General features: G+C 33.3%; 1 protein-coding gene and 1 long non-coding RNA gene across 35 annotated transcripts in view; one reads left to right on the top strand and one right to left on the bottom strand.

The window, feature by feature from the left end:
- The window catches only part of LOC144292263 (uncharacterized), a 110,584-nt gene that overhangs the window by 22,555 nt on the left and 71,999 nt on the right, over positions 1 to 16,030 (top strand). The window lies entirely within an intron of this gene.
- LOC144292196 (uncharacterized) overlaps positions 1 to 16,030 on the bottom strand; it is a 165,509-nt gene that overhangs the window by 105,525 nt on the left and 43,954 nt on the right. For 30 of the 33 annotated variants that reach the window (XR_013359686.1, XR_013359698.1, XR_013359700.1 and 27 more), the window contains one exon: positions 3,389 to 3,422. Coding sequence is in view for 19 of the 33 variants with exons in the window: in XM_077862232.1 (XP_077718358.1) it covers positions 3,389 to 3,422 (34 nt within the window). In the remaining 14 variants the exon portion in view is untranslated. Of the gene's footprint in view, positions 1 to 3,388; positions 3,423 to 14,518; positions 14,992 to 16,030 lie in introns of those variants that run through there. The other 3 variants (XR_013359684.1, XR_013359685.1, XR_013359699.1) reach the window with 1 other exon arrangement.

Below are 16,030 nucleotides of genomic sequence, written 5' to 3'. Positions count from 1 at the left end.
TATAAGATAACTTTTATTTAGTTCTTTTGTTCATAATATTGGAATGTTATAAGGGCATTGTTTGTTTAAGCAAAACTTGCTCTGAACTTGGTAAATTGTCAAAGAGCACCTAAATTATGTCCCTGGGAATTACTATACTAAAAATTTTGAATACTCTATGAAGAGAACATCTGTAAATAGTCCCATACATGAGCTCACTTGCAAATATAGCTGCTTTGGCATTTTAAATAATCACCCCAGAATTTTTTTCTAAATACCATTTTGAAATCAGACAGCACAGCAAGGAGGTAGGTGTCAAAATTAAACACAAATGGAGATGAGATCATTACTTATACATTAATATTTTTTTATTCTTTTGGGTCCTTTTTTGTTGGGGTCATATTTATGTTGTCATTCCTTCTGAAAGATGGAAAAACATGATTTAAAACATTGTGCTGTATTTTTGATGGCATTGTCAGAGCCAGGGTATGAATTTTATTTCTAAAAAAATATACTACAATGCTGAATATTTTCCCTGAAATAGAAGTATAATAAGAATGACAATATAATGGTAAGATTCAAAGGTTTTATAGGTTTTTTGTTGTTAGCAAAAAAGTAAAATAAAGAGAAAAATCCTGGGAAATATTCTGAAAGACTGCATAAATTGCACTAATTTAGGTTCTTTTTAAAAATTTTTTATTTTATTTTTTTATTCCTGAGACAAAGATTGAAAGAGAGAGAGAGGCAGAGGGAGAAGCAGGCTCCATGCAGGGAGCCCAATGGGGACTCATCATGGGACTCCAGGACCACTCCCTGGGCCCAAGGCAGGCGCTAAAACTGCTGAGCCATCTAGGCATCCCTAATTTAGGTTCTTCTATGTCTATCCGCTATGTCTCTAACTGCAGTGAGCGAACTGGATCATTTTCTTTTTCCTTTTGAAACTGAACCACACAAAGAAGATTATTAGATACACAAAGGAGATTCTATATAAATGATCAAGTGTTGACTGGTATGTTATAATGTAAGACAGAAACAATTGAGGGGCACCCATGTAGCTCAGTGGTTGAGCGTCTGCCTTTGGCTCAGGTCATGATCCCGGGGTCCTGGGATCGAGTTCCACATCAGGCTCCCCCTGCTTCCTCCTCTGCCTATGTTTCTGCCTCTCTCTGTGTCTATCATGAATAAATAAATAAAATCTTAAAAAAAAAAAACAGCTGAAAGAATATGTGAAAGTAATGAAAAAAAAACAGTTGGAGGAATAACATGTATAAAGTGAACACTTTACTAACCAAAGACAAATTCAATTATAGATCTAAGTGTTTGTAGTAAAATCACATTATATTAAAGGAGAGGCAAAACTTTGCCCCATCTTACTTTAAGAAGATGTCTTAGAAGATGTCTAAGAAACTGGAGAACTTATTAGATCTTGTGGCTTATGTTAGCAAATAAAAAATATGTGAGAGGTTCTCTGAACTTAACAACTTCCCTTTTTAAAAAAGTCAATATCTCAAAGAAACTTAACTTGACTTTTATTTTTTTTAAATGTCCCAACTTTATTTACAGCCAGACCCTTGGCTCCCACCCCACCCCTTAACTTGACTTTTATAAGACCTGACCATCTCTCTATAGTAGAGAAAAATGATGATGATAATGATCATAATCATGATGGTTCCCAACAAGGGAACATAGGTTCCCTTGTTGCAGTCATTGGATTAAACACAAGCTCAAATAAAATAATAACTGTCAGGTTACAAGGGTCAAACAAATTAAGTTTTCTTTGAGGTTTGGGTCTGCATCTGAGCCTAGTAACTAAGTTTCTTAATTGAATATTAAGAACTGTCACTCAAGCATTGGGAAAACAGTGATGATGCTGCAATGGCTTTCAATTGAGATTATTCTTGTCTAGCATATGGACTATTTCACATCACACTTCACAAGCTTTGATACCTCTGACATCTTAATCTAAAGTAGATACTGTTTAAAATCCTGTGATCACTAAAGTGCTCTAAAATATGAGCTATTTAAATATGTATTTCCTGGCAATTAATGCCTACCGGTGACAGTGACCAAATGTTTTATTACAGGATAGTTAATGAAAAGAAACCATAACTGAAGAGGAACATAAGAGAATTAACCTAGACTTTTTTCCCCTGTAACCTTTCACGTTGCCACAGAATAAACAGATTTAACACAGTAGTTCTTTAATCTTCTTTAAAAGCATGGTGATGGGAAATTTCCTATATAAAATATTGGATCCTGAATGTGGTTATTAATCAAATTCAACATCCAATTCAGGAACTGCACGAGAGGTTGTCAAAGTTACAGAGAAAAGGTCAAATTAGTTTACATAGTATGAGTAAATTATTTTCCCATCTGACTAAATGATTTTTTAAACTCAGACATTATTTTTGAAGCCTAACAGAAAACAGAACATTGGATCACAAAGGTAGAGGAAATATAAAGTCACCAAGTTAATACTATGTCTGTTTTAATTAACTACTCAATACAAAAATCTTAAGCAGGTTACAAACACAACCTGCACATACAACAAACAGGATTATAACTACGTAGACAAAAAATTTAACCTTGTAAAGAAATAAGAATAGGAGAAAATGCACCAAATTGTTAACTGAGCAGTAAACTTGTCATTGATTTTGTTCCTCTTTTCGCTTTACTTTCATCTTAGTAAATAGGAATTATTTTAAAGAAAATGTATATTATTATAAGAATTTTAGACATTTCTTCTTAGGAAATAATTTCAGTTTTTACTGATGCTTTTTCAAGAAATGTGAGAACCACCTTAAGCTAATGTGTTTTAGTGGTTGTTCCTGCAGAAAAATGTTCAAGTGTGAAACAAGTGCAGTTTGGTAGGGAAGGCAATTCCTCATGTACATGGCCTTAATTTAGGAGTTCTGAGGTTCAAATCACAAATTAAATGGGTTCCAGAAACATATTTAATATACACAAGATTACTTCTGTGTTTCATTTTACTTCTCCAAGTATGTTATCTTTTCAGCGGTAAATGCTGTCCTCTTTTCAGTAAACAGTGCATTTGGCAAGAACTGAAGTATTTTCTTGGCTGTGCAAGTGATGATTAATGATTCAGTGCTCAACAGTATCATGATAATTTTCACTGGATCTTTGATTTAAAAAAAATACATTGTTTCTATTTCCCTTCTTCAAATTCATATATGTAAAAGGAAGGGCAAGATCTAGCTAAAATCACATGACGTAGAGATAGAGAATGCATTTAAATATAAGTATTTAATGTTCCTGAATCAACTCTGCTTCCCCCAATTCATGGAAAGTAGAATAGTGTATTAATATATTATGATGCATGGCATTTCTTTAAATAGCTAAAGAATAAGGATAGCCCTTCCTTTGATATGAAAAACACTCATATACATACCCATAGAAGCAGTCATTTCTGATACCGACACATTCTGAGAATAGACAGAAACATATAAAAATAGTATCAGTATTTATTGTTTGGTAATGAAGTACCAGGTATTGGGCTGAGCGCTTATAAGATTCAGTTCGTTGAGGCTCTTTTGCATCTCTCAGAGTAGGGAGATGAAGCAGTAGACTCCAGACAGTAAATAACTTACCAAGTTTCATAGCTCATGAGAGGTGGCACAGGGTTTGAAATGCATCCTACCTGATTTCAGGACCCAGGGAATTCCACTAGACTGTAGTGCCCCCTTCATATTGCTTGAAAGGGGTGTGGATTGGGTGGTAGGCCTGAGTCAGAGTCTTTGAACAACCTTGTCATCATGGCTGAGATGTTCATTTATTCTACAGTTTAGCATATCTGAAAAGTCTTTCTAGCCTAGAAGAAAACTGAGTGTTCCTCAGTGAGGAAAGGTTGAATAAATTTGGGAATACACTTAAGCTTAAACAGATTTCCTCGAGAGAATTTTAAGGGGAGAAAGTAAATTTCTTCCCTCAGCTTCAAATCTAGGGAAGGGGATTTATGTGAGAGCGGCTGGCTGGAGACTTCTTTGTGTTGAGAATAGCTTTTAGGAAATAGCTTAAGCTGCTATTATTTCATTATTTCTGCCTCTTTAACATTTAAAAAATTTGGCCTTCAAAGAAAAAAATAGACTAACCCTAGAAGGGAAAAATGTTTTCAAAAGACAAATGTTTCTTACAGGAATATGTATCTACGTGTTTTTATTAATTGGTTAGTTAATAGATTGATTAATAGGTTTAGTTCTTCAGAGTTTGATTTGTCAGTAGGTTGGAGATCTTTATTATCCGTGAGAGCCAAGAAGGAATTCACCCTAAGCATTTAATTTTCAGAATGAATATAGTTTTAATATTTTTCCTAGGCACTTTAAGAAATCCAAACAGTGTAAAAAGGTCAAACAATACATAAAAATGAAAGCAAGTAAAATACACACTGTTATTGTACCATACTCTATGATAATTATTAAGCAAGCTTTCTTGCATGACTTTATGTATAAGAGAGAGAAAGAAGGAAGGGGGGAGGGGAATATCAGGGGAGGGGGAATTTTACATAAATAGAATCATCATAGCATGCATGTAGTGGTTTTGTTTTGAATGTTTTTACTTTTGTTAACCTACTGCCAGCATCTACATAACTGCCCCTCACTGATAGTCCTAGGTATTCATATTAGGAACTTGTTTATCTTCTCCATATTTTTCTCATTATGTAATCATTTGCAGTGATATATGGGAATTTTGCAACTGTTAATTCCACAAAAAATTAAATCGATATTTGTGTCATTGCTTTTTCTCCTTGAGGAAACCTCTTCATGTGAATTGGTTTAAATATAACTTATTTTTTTTAAATAGCTGAATAATACACCATAGTGTAGAAGTACATTGTATTTCCAAATGATGATCACTTAGTGTGTTTCTGTTTTTCCAAAGCACATTAAAATGAATATCGGTGGACCTTTCTGTTTTAGATATATAAGGGTATTACTTAGATAGATTTTCAAAAGTAGACTATAAAGTCAAAAGATATGTATATATGTTAATTATGCTAGATTCTAAAACCCTGTAAGAAGTTCCATTTACTGTCGGCATGTTAAATGAGAAAGCAATATATACTGCTTTGCCTTAATCAGAAGTAAGGGATATTAAAAAGCATCTCTCTCATTCCTTTTTTTTCATTTAATTGTATATTCATTGAGTACCTAGATGCCAGATACAAAACCAGTCTATGAATTCACTTAGAGTCACCAGAAATAAAAATTAAAATTGCTAAATCCAGGAATCTTCTACATAGTTTCAAAAACTTGACAGTTTTTGAAGAGCATTTGTCAGAATCATCTCTTCATGTCAGATAGTTGATTGATCAGTTGGTTAGTTTTCAGTCTGCTCTACTACCCAACTCTCAACACCACTGTCACCACGTCCCCATTATTGATAGAAGCGTACCATGTTCTTCAGGTGTGTAGGGCAGAAACAAAGATTAAGAACCATTAATGCAGGCTTTAATCCACCTAACGAAACTCCCTGCAAACTGTTGTCTGATTTAAAAAGCTACAGAGGATTTCTGTTCCAGAAATTAGATCACTTGTTTTTCCTGTCTGAATTCATATACCATTATCTTAGACATGTTTACACAATTTATCTAATCAGGTTTTCTGAAATAAAGTTTAAAACAATTTGATAAATGCAGCCCATGCAGAAATGTATCATTTAAAATGTATATAATAGATTCTATAAGGTACCTTATTTAGAAGTTAAGGTTAGCAGCAACTTCAGAATTCAATAAAGAAACTTTGTAGAATCAACATAACTTACATATCGCTCAGTGTCTGATCATATCATATAGAGCTATTTTGGATTTTATTTTTAACTGACACAGAGGAGAAAATGCTTTATTAATTGAGGAAAGAAATCTTTGAATAGGAATAGCATTGACTTTTAAATTATTGGCCTTATCTTGCTCTTTTATGTATGCTCAGAATAGTGACAGCATTTTCAACAATGTTCCAAAAGCCATTTAGCTTACAAAGTGGAATTATTGTGATACGGTACACTTAATGCATTTCTTCTTCATAGCATCTTATTTCATAAAAATCAATTGGATTTTATGCCTTGCATAGAAGGCCCTTCTTCCACAATGAAGTCAGAGTTATTATGGGTAAGCTGGCCAGATATCATCAAATGCACTCGAACCTTTCTATAGTATTTATTGTTGTACAGAATGCAGTGTAAGGCACTCCACCACACTACAATAAGTAGCACTTTCTCTAGCACATCCATTGTAGGAACTCTTTATAGGAAGCTATTAATGTTACAGAGGTAGGCAAGGATGTCTTGAAGTTTTTCCGGAGAGTAGATGTACTCAAGAAACAAAAAAGCTGTCCTGATACGAGTTTACACATAGGGTACCTAGCACAGTGCGGAGCCTGTGGTAGGCATTGCACAGATATTTGTTGAACAAATGAATGAAGGCAGTGTTCTAACATGTGCAGTGATGACACAAGAGTAAAACACAGACACAGGCAAAGGATACAAGTTCCACTGGTGTAGGTAAGGAAATAATACTGGATTTTCATATAATCAGAGCTAGGAGACAAGAAGCATATTTCAAATTGAAGGGACAAAATTCCATGTCCTTTGGGAGCCCATCTACCAGTGAGATTTCAGGTAAAAATCGTATTAGGCTTTTCTGAAAGCTTGTTTCCTTCCATTCCCATGGGGCCTAATAACCTCCTGCTGGCTTTTACCTCTTGTAGAGTCCCAGTTGATGTGTCTGCCGGCTTACCAAATGCAAGTGACCCCAAAACAACCACAGTGCATTCCTGATCATTTACTGAATAAAAGAATTCAAGGAAATGTTCTTCAACTCACTGTCTCCCATTTTTAATGAGTCTGGGTTTCAAGCCTTATTGAAGCCTATTCCTATAGTATAAATTCTGAAGACAGAGTTTTAGTAAAGCGCCAGTACATATTAATTTCCTTTAAATATCCATAGGGGTATTTAAAAAAAGTATTTAATATATTTAAAGGTACTTATGCCAACACAGTGAAAAATAAATAACAAGATATATATGACATAGACCTTCTATGATGAAATTAAGGTGCTTAAAATATATCTTATCCTCTTTTATGACACATAATAATATAGATAGCTATCACAACTTTTTCTCTTTCTTTTAATTGATTTTCTTTAAAATTCTGGATACGTACATATATGTGGTTTCACATTAATACATAAATGGGATGATCTATGTTAGGACATTATTAGTATAGTATTTTTTCTCCTTCCCCCCCCCCCACTTATTTCTTCCTAGCTTCTCTTTCCTATAAGGTATAGAATTTTAACTACTTTATATACATACTTTTATACTATTCTCATAGCATATAATTTTTTTGAAAGATTTTATTTATTTATTCATGAGAGACCGAGAGAGAGAGAGAGAGAGAGAAGCAGAGGCAGGCTCTCCATGGAGAAGGGAGGCTGATGTGGGACTCCCATCCCAGGACCCTGGGATCTCAACCTAAGCTGAAAGCAGATCCTTAACCAACTGAGCCACCCAGGTGCCCCATAGCATATAATTTTAAATGAAAATGCATATACAAATATATACACACACATATATGGGGCTAGTCTTGTTTTTTCCAAATATGGCATATGTTATACATACTTCTCTCCATCTTGCTTTCTCTGAATTCATTTCTGATTAATCAACCCTTGTGTTTCTTTGTCATTCTTTGGTGTGGCTCTGTAACAGTGTAGGGCCTTCATGTACGATATTTTATGCCTCCATGTTTCCAGTGTTTTGTTGTGAAAATGAATTCAAAGATACATCCATTTCCTTCTGAATGCATTCATACAAATGCGTGTTTTTCTTTCAATGGCACAGATTCACAGGAGTGAATAGGATTGTTAAAATTAGGGAGAGAGGGAGGTAGACAGATGGTAGATAGATGATGAATGATGGATTTGAGTAGTGTTTCCTGACTGCTGTCCAAAATGGCTAAAACAGGGATCCCTGGGTGGCGCAGCGGTTTGGCGCCTGCCTTTGGTCCAGGGCGCGATCCTGGAGACCCGGGATCGAATCCCACGTCGGGCTCCCGGTGCATGGAGCCTGCTTCTCCCTCTGCCTATGTCTCTGCCTCTCTCTCTCTCTCTCTGTGACTATCATAAATAAATAAAATTAAAAAAAAAAAAACAAAATGGCTAAAACATTTTACATTTCTATCAGTAAACCTTTATTCCTATCACTGGTCTTTATTTTTCTTTGTCAAGTAATAAATATAAAGCCTTCTCCCATTATCAAATTTTGCTGAATATTAGCAAGTTAACAGCTTTTTGTGCAATTCCAGGCTGTTTGGTTTGGTGTCCTGAAAATTGCAGTTTCATATTTCATCCCTCCTTGTGGTTTACAATTTTCTAATAAATTTTCAAAAGATGTATAAATGCAGTAATACTCAGCACTTAACTTCCACATTCAAATATTTTTCCAAGTGTATTGTTTACCTGTTGTTTGTATTTTGTATCTCTATGTAATTTTATGTAGTCTACAGTAGCCATCTTTAATTTTATAATTCCTTGTTTTCATATGTAGATTAAAAGATATTTCTCCTTTTTGCTCTTTTTCCCAGACTGAAATAATTTCCCTAAATTTTTAATGTGGTTTTTATCATTTCACTCTTTACATTTCAGTTTTTAGCCCAGCTGGAATTTACCTATTGTATACTGTAAATTGAGATACTAATTTATGCTGTTGTATTCCAGATAGATGGCTAACTGAGCAAGAAGCACTCTTTTTTCTCTGAATTGAAATGCCATCATGCTCTGTATTAATTTTTCATATATTTTAGGACCATTGCCTGGATTTACTGTTCTCTTCTATCTCATACATATTGGTACCAATACTATATTGTTTGGAGTTGAGGTGTTCTGTGCTATGACTTATTCTTTTATAGAGCAAGTCTCCTTTATTATTTTCTTTCATGATTTCCTTGATTATCTTCAGACATTTCTTCTGTCATGTAAACTTTAATATAATTTATCCAGTTGAAAAAATATGTTGAGATTTTAGTGCAATTTATTTTTATATCAAGTTTTTAAAATCTAATTGAATAAACTCCCTTTGTAGACACATTGTGTTCTATAAATGTCCTTCAATAAGTTTTTATTATTTTCTTTATATAGATTTTTTTCCAATTAACCTATTTTTAAGAGTTTTATTATTTTTTATTGTACTGTTAATAAGATATTTTTGTTATATCCATTTCCAGGAGCTTATTATTAATATATAAAAAGTTCATAATTTTATGTTTTACCTTCTATCCAACTTATCACATACTCTTAAATTACAGTGGGTTTTTCTAAACCAGAGTTCTTTGGATGTAGTAAGATTTATTCTACCTTTTCAATACTTATACTAATCATTTAATTTTATTATTTCAATGTTTTATCTAGAGCTTCCAAGACTCTGACGAGTAATAATAGTAATGGCAGACATCTTTGTCTCATTCTTGATTTTAATTGTAACAGTTTTACCACTTGGAAAAAATACTGATTTTTGTTTTTATTAATAGATCTTTGTTATCTTTAAGTAGATTTCTTTAATTACCATTCGACCTAGTGATTTTCAAAAGCCGGATGCAAAGTTAAGCATATCCTTCTATCATCTATTTTTATAATTATGTTATTTCTTTCATTTGTTTGTGTAATGGATTATGCTGCTAGATTTCCAATAATTACTTTTTTTTTAAGATCTTATTTACTTATTCATGAGAGACGAGAGAGAGAGGCAGAGACATAGAGGGAGAAGCAGGCTCTCTGGGGGAGCCCGATGTGGGACTCCATCCTGAACCCCGGGATCATACCCTGAGCTAAAGGCAGATGCTCAACCCCTGAGCCATCCAGGTGTCCCCAATAGTTAATCACTCCTGCATTGCTGAAGTAAACTCTGTCTCATCTAAGTGCCTTACTTGTTTTCCATATTGTTGGATTCTCTTTGGCAGGATTTAATTTGATATATTTGTATCCTTGTTTTTAAGGGGGATTAGACTACATATTTGTTCTATATAATTGTCATTAGGTTTGAGATTAAATTGATACCAACTCTAAAAATCTAGATAGAATTCATCTTTGAATCCATCTGGTCCTGGTGAGATTTTAAGAGATAGCTCTATGATCACCTATTCAAATTGTTCAATACTGATTGGACCTTTTGAATTGATTTTATTTATATTTTTATAAAAAGTAGTTTGTTCCAAGTTCTCAAAGGTTTAGCCAAATAATTGCAGTCTCTTCTACAATGCTTTTCATTTTTCCTGTCACTCAACTTCTTTCCCACAGCTAATTTAGGTATTTTTCCTTTTTGTCTCCATCAGTTGCATAATTGAAACACTTTGATCTCTTCCATTGCTCATTTCGTAAAATCAGCTTTTTAAGTGAATTTTATGGCTACCAGTAACTTTTTTTCTACTTTAGCAATTTCAAATTCATCTATTTTTCTATTTTTTTTTACTTTTTATTTTTTCTCCTCTTTTGTCAATTTCTTGAGGTATTTGTTATTTCACTGTTAATATTCTTGTCAAGTTTAATATGGAATGTGATGAAGAGGATACATTTCCTTCTCATTTTAGTGATGTGAGGCAGTAATTTGAGGTTCTGTATTCCCTACTTTCTTGAATTGGTAATGTCAGTTTTTATCTCCATTTTGATCTAAGAATAACTGAAGAGTATGGTTTTAAATTTGTATGTAGTTAAATTGCATTCTTGGCATTTATTGCTTTATTTATTTTGTTAAAGGATGTGATCTTTAATTGGGTATGATCTAATTTTTTTTTATTCCTGAGGCTTTTTTTTAATGGTCAGGTATCTCATCAAGCTTTTTAAGTATTCTGTGGACAAATAAAGAAGATTTATATTTTCTTTTGAAGAATGTAAGTTATTAAAATGAGTATATTGGTCATAATATTCCAATCTCTGTATCATTTCATATTTTTGTCTACTATATTCCATTCAGTTTTGAAAGGGATATTTTATTACATTATGTCCATTCTTAGTCTATTTAAATTTTAACCCATTGAATTCTGCATTATCTGTTAATATATATTACTTCTGTATTCTTTTGTATATAGTTGCATGATTTTTTAACTGATGTTTTTATATTCTACTTTTAGTGTATTTTAAGTGTTTTTCAGCACCTTTGCTTTCGAAGCTAATATTAGTCACCATTTTTAAGAAAGCCTTTAGCTTGCGCACATTTAATGAAATAAAGAATGCATTAGATTTTATTCTTTCAATTTTATATACAGTTTTCTGTTAAACAATAGAGGTTTGAACTACACAGGTCCACTTACATACAGATTTCTTTTTTTATAAATACAGTACAATACTGTAAATGCCCTTATGATTTTCTAATAACATTTTCTTTAGCTTACTTTATTAAAAAAATATAGCATGTAATATATGTAACATACAAAATATGTGTTAATTGACTATGTTATTGGTAAGGCTTCCAGACAGCATTAGACTGTTGATAGTAAAGTTTTTGGGAGGTCAAAAGATATACATGGAATTTTGAGCGCGATGGAAGGGGTCAGTATCCTTAACCCTGCTGTTGTTCAAGGGTCATAGTACATGTTTATGTTGTTCTTCTCTCTTGATAAAATTAACTATGATTCTTTTTTTCCCCCTTAGTTAGGAAGTTGTGCCTTTTCAGTACTTTGTTACATTGTTTTCCTAGTACTTCTGTTAAAATATATACTTCTCTACTATTATTAGAAAGGAGATATGAATTACTTTTCCTTCCAAGACATTCCCTTTTTTTCATATAGACACTTTTCCCAAAGGCCAACAAGAGGAGACCTATAGAATAGTTTCATTCTTGGGTAAATACAAATATCTGCCTTTAACTCTAAAAAGGAAGTGCTGTTTTGGCTAGGTATAAGATTAGGGGTTACAGTTCTTTGCTCTCAGTTTCATACACGTTACACAGTTGTTTTTCTAGTTTCTAATGATGCCTATGAGAGGTATGTTTTGTTCAGCTTTTTTTTTTCAGATAATCTTTGTTTAGAGAAAATTACAAATTCCTCCTTATTGTTACATTTTTTAAAAAATACATTAGGCTATGTCTTGTTATATGTTTTATTGTATTAAATTTGCCTACAACCAGGGCACCCTTTTAGTATACAATCCCTTGTCCTTAAGAAATCTTTTATGTTACTTATTATCGTATATCTTTCATCTATTGCTTGATTTCTTCTGGAATCCCTAATAGTAAATGTTAAATATTTATTATATCCTTCAGATTTATTATTTGGTATTCTTATTTTTTTAATCTCTTTATATTTCTGCTCTATGCTTTAAGCTGTTACTTCTACTTGTCTTCTAGATGACTGATTCAAATCCCAGCAGTGACTAACCTCATCTTCAATTCATTTATTAATTTTCATTTTGGTTTGAAGATGAGGTTTTTTTTTCCAGGAAGTCTTTTTTTGCAGTGTACGTAGATCTTCACACGTATCCTTAATTTTTGTTATACAAGTCCTTTTCATTGGGTACCACCTTTGCCTGTCTTCTCTGTGATTTCTAGGCAGACCTTTTCAGCTCACTGTGGGTCAGGTCTGGCTCTGTAGTATCCTAAGTCATAGCAGTCCCAAAAGAGGTGAAAGTAAAAAACATGAAGATGAAGCAGCAGGCAGGTTACCATTCCCCAAGGTATTGGAATGAAATCTCCTTGATAGCCAGTCTCCTCAACATTCCTTGCGTCAGGAAGGTGGCAACAGGCCTCACCACTCAGCAACTCTTCAGATTCTTCCCAAACAGCAAGACCAGGCCAGCTCCTCTGGGTCTGTTATCTAATTTTGTATCTTCTGGATTCTGAGGCTAACCTCTTCTCACGATTTTTTAGATACCAATTCTCAACTTGAAGCTTTCTGACTCGACTTCCCAGTTTATTGCCTGACCCATGGAGAGAAAGTCATTTACTGTTTCTCCCTACTAAGTCTCCTTTGTCGGACTCATATTCAGTTGTCCGCAATCCCAGAAACCTCTTGCTTCAGGAGACACAGGTTGATTGAAGCTAGGCCGTAAAAAGAGGTGAGATATATCCAGGTAGTCATATTCCCAGTATTCTTTTCTATGGTCCTAATGGTAAATATGCTTATTCTGTGATCATTTAATTATATTATATTAGAACTGGATCACTAAAAAAAAAAATGGGATGATAAATGTTTTTTCTTCTTGTCTTTACTACATAGTAAAATTCTTTCAAAACAGGTTCATCTGCTTCTCTCTCTTATTTCCCCAAAATTCTTCATTACTCCTTTTCTAGTATACCTATGGCATCTGGTGAACACTTCAATTTCCCTGGCACTTATTATATGTTATTACAATTAATTACGTACATATTTGTTTTTCAAGAGCTAAAAGTCATTTATTCCTGGACCTAAAACACGTGTAGCATTTATAGTAGGGCTATAAGTTATTGTAGCACTTATAGTAGGTTCGCAAGAAATTGTTATTTGCATTTACTATCAAAGACTAATTCCTTAAAATCTAGTTTGAGAAATTTTTTTTTAAGATTTTATTTATTTATTCATGAGAGACACAGGAAAAGAGACAGAGATACAAACAGAGGAAGAAGCAGGGAACCTGATGTAGGACTCGATCCCAGGACCCCGAGATCACAACCTGAGCTAAAGATAGACGCTCAACCACTGAGCCACCCTGGTGCTCCTGAAAATTGTTTTCTTTCCAAAGTTTAAACTTCAGCTTTCAAAAATTTATCTGCAGCACTAGCAAATCACATTTGAGGGGGAAAGCAGCATTTCCCAAAGAAAAGTAACCTATATATATTATTGCAATTAATTAATGATAATAATAATATATTGTAGAGAATGTTAAGTTTTCTTCACTTTAAAGCAGTGGTTGGGTTGAAACCGTAAAAGATGGCTTATGAAATAGGTAGATGATATACTAAATCACCACCTTGAGTGTATGGTTGAAACTTTTTCCAGGAACAGTGATCTTATATCCTCAACTTTATCACCAATAGTAGGTGTGTATATAAAACATTTGAGTAATGCCAAAGCCTGAACTACAGCCATAGAAATGGGTTTTCTTTGTGATGGGCTTTGGAGCCATGCAGTTTGGGGTTCACATCTGACTTTGACATTACTGGCAATGTGAGAAAGTTACTTAACTCTCTGAATTTGTTTCCTTATGTATAAAACAAGAGTAATACTACTCGTTTTTATAAGGACTGAATGTGATAGTTAAAGTATCTGACACATTATTAATATTTTACTGTTGTTTTTACTCCAACTAGCAATATTACAGTATTAATTAACCAATCTACTTTATTGGATAGAAGCCAATATGTTCCGCCAGTACTACATTGGGAATAATTGCTAGACAGTGAAAAAAGCATGGCGAATTACTGAACCAGAGCACTTAAAATAAAACAATAGTAATATGGTATGCTGAATTTGGATGACAAGAATAAATAGATATTGCTTAGTATCAAAGCAAACTTCAATAGAAAATGAACTTGGGTATATTTTTTATAGGTAATTAGGTGATCTAGAATCATAGATTTATCTTTAACTTTCACAAACCTTACATAGATTAAAAAATATCTGTTGTTTCTCTGATCATGTGTAAATGTGAAAATCTCAGATATTAGATATTAGCAACAAAATACTCCAGATAGAATATTATCCAGTCTGGTGAATATTTTCTTCCTAAACACATACACGTTATCTCTCCCTGCCTCCCTTTCTCTCTCTCTGTCTAAAGTTGCTTCCTCTCAAAGGTAAGCTGGTCTACATTCTCATAAGCTGAATCACTTTTCAAAACACAAATAATTGAAAATGTGAAGAGAATTTTTTTAAAGATTTTATTTCTTTATTCACGAGAGACATACAGAGAGAGGCAGAGACAATAGAGGGAGAAGCAGGCTTCATGCAGGGAGCTTGATGTGGAAGTCAATCCTGGGACCCTAGGATCACAAGCTGAGCCAAAGGCAGCCGCTCAACCACTGAGCCACCCAGGTGCCCCTAAAGAGAATATTATATAAGCAGTGAAATATGGTATATGGACTATAAAACACATCTGCCATATGCTCTCCTCAGCCTTTTGCCAGGATTATTTGATTCCGGTATTGCTTAGAGAAGTGGTCTCCAAACATTTTTATGTGGTATTTTTGCAAGATAAGGATATTTTTATAAGTGGATTATAAATATTAATGCTATATTATGTATTTTCAAAGTATTATGAATGTGTTTTTTAAAGGATAAAATAAATATAAATAAGACTAACATTTCCCTGCACTTCCTATCTCCTGCCGTCCAGCTCAGAAAGCTAAAAAGGGAAAGGAGGCAAAAAGGACTAAATGACCCTCTGACTTCCTCCTTTCTGGTCCAAAGGTTCTGGTTCTGTCGTTATGCCTTTTAGAGCAGTTTCTACACGTGTTTTCATATTTCTTCGCCCAGTGATCAAATCCAGTAGCACCAAGCATCATAGCAAAATACAGTTTCATAGTCTATCTAGATTTTATAAATTGGTTGCAACAGTATAAGCCAGTACTGTCCTATGCTAGCAAGCCTGGTAAGTTAATACTTGATAAACTTGATAAATTAAAAACTCACCAATATCATAAAAAATACTCTAGCTTATCTTAAAATATTTTAATATCATCTATAATAAAGAAATTATATGTAAACTGAAACCTATTAATTCCTAAACATAAGAATGTATTAGTTTTGTGAACCCATTTAACACCATTTCTACACTACTTAAGATAAAGTGAATAACATTTTTTTTTTAAAGTTAGAAGATACTGAATTACATGGCATAAATTATAGCATAGAATTATTTACAGTATCTAAACCACTGTATTCTTGATGGGATGAGCACTGGGTATTATGCTATATGTTGGCAAATTGAACTCCAATAAAATAATAAAATAAAATAAAAATAAATAAGCCACCGTATTGGCTTTAAAGTCAAGAGATTTATAATATGAATCAGGGTTCTGTGACTTTTTCTTTTCTTTCTTTCTTTTTTTTTTTTTTTTTTTTTTTTGCTAGCTAGCTA

This window comes from Canis aureus, chromosome 2 (assembly GCF_053574225.1).
Source record: "Canis aureus isolate CA01 chromosome 2, VMU_Caureus_v.1.0, whole genome shotgun sequence".
In the NCBI taxonomy this organism is placed as follows: Eukaryota; Metazoa; Chordata; class Mammalia; order Carnivora; family Canidae; genus Canis; species Canis aureus.
This window is presented reverse-complemented; position numbering and strand designations above follow the sequence as displayed.